This window comes from Dendrobates tinctorius, unplaced genomic scaffold (genome assembly GCF_039654945.1).
Source record: "Dendrobates tinctorius isolate UK_male_01 unplaced genomic scaffold, ASM3965494v1 ptg000020l, whole genome shotgun sequence".
Classification (NCBI taxonomy): Eukaryota; Metazoa; Chordata; class Amphibia; order Anura; family Dendrobatidae; genus Dendrobates; species Dendrobates tinctorius.
In genome coordinates this window covers 54,799,155-54,807,383 of record NW_027361688.1, presented here as the reverse complement: position 1 = coordinate 54,807,383, position 8,229 = coordinate 54,799,155, and the positions used below count along the sequence as shown (strand labels likewise).

Here is an 8,229-nt window from a genome sequence, read left to right as displayed (position 1 = left end):
TTCTAAATAATTAAATGTTTTATTTGATTTTAAGGTCACATATAGATATTACTTGAATTGTTCAGTTTTTCTGTTTTTGATGTTTCTTGTAAAAAAAATATTTTTGGTTACTTTTATTCTAATATATTTTAAGTGCCATATAAAATATAATAGACAATTGTCATATATGATATTAAAAAATGGAGATTTAGTTTGTTAAAATGCGCTATTAGTAACATAGTAACCTAGTAACAGTTAGTAAGGCCGAAAAAAGTCATTTGTCCATCCAGTTCAGCCTATATTCTGTCAGAATAAATCCCCAGATCTACATCCTTCTATAGAACCTAATAACTGTAAGATACAATATTGTTACGCTCCAGGAAGACATCCAGGCCTCTCTTGAACCCCACGACTGAGTTCGCCATCACCACCTCCTCAGGCAAGGAATTCCAGATTCTCACTGCCCTAACAGTAAAGAATCCTCTTCTATGTTGGTGGAAAAACATTCTCTTCACAAGACGCAGAGAATGCCCCATTGCGACCGTCACATTCCTTGATATAAACAGATCCTCTGAGAGATATTTGTATTGTCCGCTTATATACGTATACATGGTTATTAGATCGCCCCTCAATCGTCTTTATTCTAGACTAAATACCTCAGTCGTCTTTATTCTAGACTAAATAATCCTAATTTGCTGGGTATTGTAGTTCCCCCATCCAATTCATTAGTTTTGTTGCCCTCCTTTGTACTTGCTCTAGTTTCATTATATCTTTCCTGAGCTCCAAAGCCCAAAACTGTACACAGCACTCTATGTGCGGTCTATCCAGGGATTTGTACAGAGGCAGTATAATGCTCTCATGATGTTTATCCAGACCTCTTTAATGCACCCCATGATCCTGTTTGCCTTGGCAGTGGCTGCCTGGCACTGGCTGCTCCAGGTAAGTTTATCATTAACTAGGATCCCCAAGTCAATCTGCATGTCAGATTTACCCAGTGGTTTTCCGTTCAGTGTGTATTGGTGATATTGATTCCTTCTTTCCATGTGAATAACCTTACATTTATCATTGCTAAACTGCATCTACCACCTTTCAGCCCAAGTTTCCAACTTATCCAGATCCATCTGTAGCAGAATACTATCTTCTCTTGTATTGACTGCTTTACATAGTTTTGTATCATCTGCAAATATTGATATTTTTCTGTGTAAACCTACCAGATCGTTAATAAATATGTTGAAGAGAGTAGGTCCCAACACCGACCCTTGCAGTACCCCACTGGTCACAGCGACCCAGTTAGAGAGTATACTATTTATAACCACCTTCTGCTTTCTATCACTAAGCCAGTTACTTACCCACTTACACAAGTTTTCCCCCGGACCCAGCATTCTCATTTTGTATACCAAACTCTTGTGTGGAACGGTATCAAACGCTTTGGAAAAAGCAAGATATACCACATCCAATGACTCACCTTGGTCCAGTCTATAGCTTACCTCTTCATAAAAACTGATTATATTGGTTTGACAGGAGCGATTCCTCATAAACCCATACTGATATGGTGTTAAACAGTTATTCTCATTGAGATAATCCAGACTAACATCCCTCAGAAACCCTTCAAATATTTTATCAACAATAGAGGTTAGACTTACTGGCCTATAATTTCCAGGTTCACTTTTAGAGCTCTTTTTGAATATTGGTACCACATTTGCTATACGCCAGTCCTGTGGAACAGACCCCGTCGCTATAGAGTCCCTAAATATAAGAAATAATGGTTGGTCTATTACATTACTGAGTTCTCTTAGTACTCATGGGTGTATCCCATATGGACCTGGAGATTTAAGGAACATGTTCAGCATTAAGGAATATGTTCAGGAATGCAACTGATTCATCAAAGCAATTTTGCTATTATTCTGGTGTGAAATGCTTTTAAAAGTCACAAAATTTTGGTGCAACTTGGAGGTGCACAAAAATTTTGTAACTTTTAGTGGTTTTATGGCAGTTTCCTCCAGTCCCCAGGGCCTTTAAAATGGGTGCATATGGGGAGTGTGATGACACCGCATTGTATCTTAATTAATCAGACATCTATTTTCAGCAAGCCAAGAGGAATAGACTGTTATCTATATGTTGACTTTTTAATTTATGTGTTTCTTTCTGGTTGGTCAAGAAAACATAGACTTTTGATTGTATAAGCCTGTAATATTGACTTGTAAGTTGACATTTGATGTAACATATTGTGCTGTTATCCTGGATAACTAGTGTTACAGGGTTATTGTAAAATTGATTTGCTCATATGTTAATTAGACATTATTCAGGCCAGCTAGCTTGTTGACTTGCAAAAAAGAGGCGTAAAAACTATGCAAATTAATTAGATAGTTAAACAATGCAGGTCAACTCGTCACATCTTCCTCTTAGCCTTTGTCATGTTGGATGCTAGCTTGAAAGACAACAGTTGTGGATTATATAAGTAGGATATACCTCCTTATACAGAGATTCATCCAAGACATCCAGACATTCAAATATCCAAAGAACCAGAAACACTCTACAGGACTGCAGCCAACACATCATGGCTCCATCATGAGGGACACAGATTTGTCATTCCACAGGATGCCAGCTTATGAGCCATGGCCCCAGCTGAAGGAACACAGATCTGCATCATTGACCATCACTGAACCATGGATATGTCTGGGGTAGTCAGGTTTTGGTCCTACTGGTCACCTGATCCCCATGGATACATTTGTGAAAGCCAATAATGGGACCCACTGATCACCTGGCTCCATAGAGATTTTCAAAGAAGCCTGGTTGTGACCCTCCGGTCAACTGTCCTAGTACCTCAGTGGACTGTCATCTTCCTAAGCTTGTTGTTATCTTCTCTCTTTGCATGCCATAGGTGGGGTAGTTGGCCCTGGAAGCTCTGAAGTCACAGGTGTTCTTATCCCATTGAGTCAGCGGAACAGTGAGACTCTGTAGTTGTGTACCATCTGGGGTATTTTGCTGGGACTGTTCTACATGTTATCTGCCTGTTTTGTGATTTAATAAAGTATTGCCACGCTGTTTTACCCTCACTCTGTGTTGTCTGAGTAGCATTACATCCATTGGGAAAGGAGAGTGGGCATTCAATGGGCTGATGCCTGGTCCATGCGGTTTCAGCAAGCTGACCAGGGCACCCGCAATAAAATGCAATAATGGGCAATCAAAACATCGCATCTGTCCCAAAATGGCATCAATAAAAGATCAGCTCGGAGCACAAAAATAAGCCCTCATCCGGCTCCAGATCCTGAAAAATGGAGATGCTACAGGTCAAAATGGTGCCTTTATTTCAAGCTTTGGATTTTTTTACAACTTAAATACAAAAGATGCTATACATGTTTGCTATCTACAAACTCATAATGGCCTGGAGAATCATAATGGCAGGTCAGATTTAGCATACAGTGAACATGGTAAAAAAAAGCAATTGTGGAATTGCACTTTTTTTGCAATTTTATCACACTTGGAATTGTTTTCTTGTTTTCCAGTACACTATATGGTAAAATCAATAGTGTTGTTAAAAAGTAAAACTTTTCCTGCAAAAAGCAAGCCCTCACATGGTCATATTGACAAAGAAATAAAAAAGATATGGGTCTGGGAAGAAGGGAAGCAAAAAATAGAAAAACCCGAGGTGGTAAAGGGGTTAATCATGAAGGAGGTTGCTTATGTCATAAATTTCACCCAAATCTCTGACTTTTCAGATGCTTCATATTCATGAAGAGGCATGTACCGCTTCGTGAATCCCATGTGTCTGACTCCACCACTCTTCATTAAGACTGGCAAGAAAATCACCAGTCTTCATAAATGGGGCCTTGTCTTGATGCTCGGAGATTTTGCTGGTGTCTATATCAATGCAAGTATCCTAAAGAACAAAAAATAAACTTGAAGAGTAGATAGAAGAAAGTGAAGAGTCTGTGTTTACATGTGTGCATGACTTAGTACATCAAATATATTAAAAACATGTGGCTATACCGTTCTGAGATGTACATTTCAAAAACTTCATTAAAAGTAAAAGTGAAATGTGCAGGAGAAATAGGTGTGGTGGCTTCTACGGAGTCCAAATCTGCAATCCACATCAGTTGAGACAATCAGATGGGTACACGTGCGGGCTGGTAAGCACTGCAACAGAAAAATAAAGGAGGTGAAGGCACACCAAAAAATAAAATCCAAAACCTTTATTGAGGCATGTCAAGCCATTATTAAAACCATCGTGTGCCGTCACCTCCTTTGTTTTTAAAAATGAAATGTATAAACTAAAATACAACAAAAACTAATGACAGGTAAATTGACAAATCTTTGTTGTTACACAAGGTAAACAATTAAAAGTCTAGTCTTTTTTCCTCACCATGATTTTGGACTGACCATACTTTGTGGGTATTTTTTGCCAATAAGGTTACATATTTTGATGGTGAAAATATACTGAAGCACTAGGATAATAAAAATGTAATGAATGGATTTCAAAATTTCCATAAACTTTGCATTTTTTTAAAAAAATAGCATGACATACAGCACAAAATGTTTTTGTTATGCAGAACATTTCTTAAACCAATATTATGGTGTCAATATAACATAATTTTTGGGGATTATAGCAAAGAGATGTAAGTCATAAGTACAAAGGGAAAAGGTTTGATTAACTAAAGTATTAATAAGGTAATTAGTTCATATTACTAGAATAAATCAGTTATGTAACTCAGGAAGAATACAAGTAGTGATATTTCTATGAACCAGAGGATCTCTAAGTCATTTATTAACATTGAATTTAATTTAATTTTTTAATTTTCTTTAACACAGAATTGATACTATTGATGTATAGGAGATATATTTATTATTTTAAAAATGTTCTACTATGATTATAAAGAATATCTATAATATGAAAAGTATTCTGCTGCAGTTCCCCATATTGGCCTCAGAGCGCCGCTGTTCACCAATAAAGAAAATATTCTGTAAATCCAGAATCACCTCCATGATGCAGACAGTGTTCAACTGCAAGAAGAAATACACAGCATTTCACACTGGGATGTGCCGGGTACAGGACTCATAAAGAAGACGGATTATTTTCTGCTGGATTATAAATAGAAGAAGGATTTTTACCATTATATTTGTGGTGAGAAGAAGGATGGCTGGATTACAACTGCAGGAAGGACAATCAGTGCAAGGACTCAGATGGCAAGTAATATTTCCCTTCTTATTTTCCTGGCTGTGTCATTCAGTCTCTGGTCAGATTCATTATTCCATTAATGAAGAATTAAGAAAAGGTTCTATTGTGGGAAATCTAGCAAAGGATCTTGAATTAAATGTTAAGGATCTCTCCAGAAGGAAATTAAGAATTGTGTCTAAAATCTCTGAGAAATATTTTAATATAAACCTGGATAATGGAAACCTGTACATTGCTGAGAGGATAGACAGGGAGACATTGTGCAGAGCTGCAGCTGATTGTGTCCTTACATTTGATGCTGTGGTGGAAAATCCACTATATATTTTCAGTGTTAAGATTGATATTCAGGATATAAATGACAATCCTCCTAAATTTCAACATGACAGAATGACATTAGAAATGACTGAATTAACCTCCCCAGGAAGAAGATTTATTTTACAAAAAGCAGAAGATCTGGATGTCGGTGATAATTCCCTGATAAGCTACAGACTCCGTGAGAACCAGTATTTTGCTCTTGGAGAGAAGGTCAGCACTGATGGCAGTGTATTTCCAGAGCTGATACTAGAGAAACCTCTAGACCGAGAGACACAGAACAAGCATGAGCTCATTCTCACAGCTTCTGATGGTGGAAATCCTGTACAGACAGGCACTGCCCTAATTAATATCATTATCACTGACTTCAATGATAATTCTCCAGTATTTACACAGGATGTATATAAAGTAAGTGTCAGAGAAAATATACCGGTGAATTCTACAATTCTGCAGGTCAGTGCAAGTGATGAAGATGAAGGAGTCAATGCACAGATCACTTATTCAATTAAAACTACAGAAGATGTCATTTCTGAAACTTTTACTATAAATCCCAATAAAGGTGAAATAAAAATAAAGGGACAATTAGATTATGAAGTTATTAAATTTTATGACATTTCTTTAGAAGCCATGGATGGAGGAGGCCTCGCTGCGCATGCTAAGGTGTTAATAGAAATAACAGATGAAAATGACAATGCTCCTGAGATATCTATAACCTCATCAACAGATCTTATCCCTGAGGATTCTCCCCCTGGTACTATGGTGGCGCTAATTCAAGTCCATGATCCTGATTCAGAAGAAAATGGAGAGGTTCAATGTATAATATCTGGGAATTTGCCATTTGCGTTATTATCATCAGCAAGTAATTTTTACAAAATTGTTACAAAAAGTAGTCTAGATAGAGAAAAAATATCATCCTACAATATCACAGTGCAAGCCTCAGATAAAGGGTCTCCAGAAATGACTTCTAGAGAAGTTATTAGGCTTGTGGTATCAGATGTCAATGACAATGCTCCAGTGTTTGAGAAGATTGCTTATACTGCATTTGTCTCTGAAAATAATTCACCAGGATCTTCAATATTTAGCAGCCATGCAAGAGATTTGGACAGTGAAGATAATGCAAAGATAACATATTCTATAGTGTACAAAAATAATGAAGATCTTCTGTCTTCTTATATTTCCATGAATCCAGTAACTGGGGTCATCTATGCACAAAAGCCGTTTGATTATGAGAAGAATAGAGAATTTAATATCCAAATCATTGCCAAAGACAATGGATCTCCATCTCTGAACAGCAGTACAACACTAAGAATATGTATAGTAGACCAGAATGATAATTCTCCAGTCATTCTCTACCCATCACCAGAGGTTGACAGCTCAACATTTGAGATGGTTCCTTGGACCTCTGAGCAAGGTTCTTTAGTTTCTAAGGTGGTGGCAGTGGACGCTGACTCTGGACATAATGCCTGGTTGTCTTACTTTATACAATCTACAGAACCATCGCTCTTCACCATTGACCAACACACAGGAGAGATCAGGACATCACGCGTATTTCACGAAAAGGACATTATGAAACATGGAATTGTGGTTCTAGTAAAAGACAATGGGATTCCCTCCCGCTCAGCTTCAGTCACTCTTACCATGGTGATTGCCGATCATTTTCATCAGGTCCTTCCTGAGCTGAGCAGTCAGTCTAACAAAGAAGAATCTCAGTCCAACCTACAATTCTACTTGGTGATCGCCTTGTCACTGATTTCCTTTTTCTTCATGTTGACTGTGATTATTGCAGTTGTTTCGAAATACAAAGAGTCCAAATCTTCAGCTTTATTTGGACCCTCGAGTATCAGTCTATATCCACATGTGGATTCCAGACTTATGTCACAATTCAACAATGGGACATTACCTCTCCCATATTCCTACGATGTTTGTGTAACTTTGGATCCAAGTGAGCGGGAATTTGCTTTCCTTAAGCCTCAAAATCATGTACCAGTGGACAGTCTAATAGATGCTGATGACTCAGGGATGGGAAGTGAAACTTTACATAACTCTTCATTAGTGGAAACACGGGTATGTTTTTAACTCTAGCCTTAATCTAGAGTAGTTTTCATCTCTCTTCTGTTTTGTACATTATACATCTTCATTGTCGGGATCAATTTTCTAGAAGGTATAATAAAATGTACATGCAGGTATTTTATTTATTTTTTGCTAAACGTAGCTAGATATGTAAGAATTATTCAGTTTGATGATGACGTAGTGCGCAGACATATTTCATTATCTTCTCCTTGTAAACTTTAGCTATGTTAAAATCTTTGTGGATTTTACATAATATACTGCAAATACTTTTAGCCTCAGTTCACAATGATGGATTGACAACTACTTTGATGTTGTTGACTAAATGTATTAAAAATGTAGCAATATTTCAGATGAAACACCTAGCTCTATTAATTCTGTCATTATTGCCTAAGCAAGATGTTTTGCCATGCTGTCTGTGGTGTGGACAAATATAAAAAAACTGAAGAACTTCAACTTTACCTTTGACTAAGGTTTTATATGATACTCTAGATTAGTTCCCATGAGCAAGTAAATTCACTAGATCGCTGACCTGGTAAGAGGTTATTATTTTCTGAAGAAGGATTTTACTATTGGTACCATATAGCTTCAGCTGTATAGCGTGTGTCATAAGTTATCTTGTGTGAGGAGCCAATGGTTTGGTATTAGAAATTTAATGAAAAGAAAGCAATAAGTTGAAAAATAGCATCAGCATATTC

The 8,229-nt window shown here is 37.1% G+C and overlaps 1 protein-coding gene across 1 annotated transcript in view; it reads left to right on the top strand.

Moving 5' to 3' along the window:
- The first annotated feature begins 4,953 nt into the window (after nt 1-4,953).
- The window catches only part of LOC141083191 (protocadherin gamma-B1-like), a 137,735-nt gene continuing 134,459 nt past the window's right edge, over nt 4,954-8,229 (top strand). The window contains exon 1 of the mRNA XM_073567356.1: nt 4,954-7,528. Within this exon, the coding sequence (XP_073423457.1) occupies nt 5,114-7,528 (2,415 nt within the window). The 5' untranslated portion in view covers nt 4,954-5,113. The remainder of the gene's footprint in view (nt 7,529-8,229) is intronic.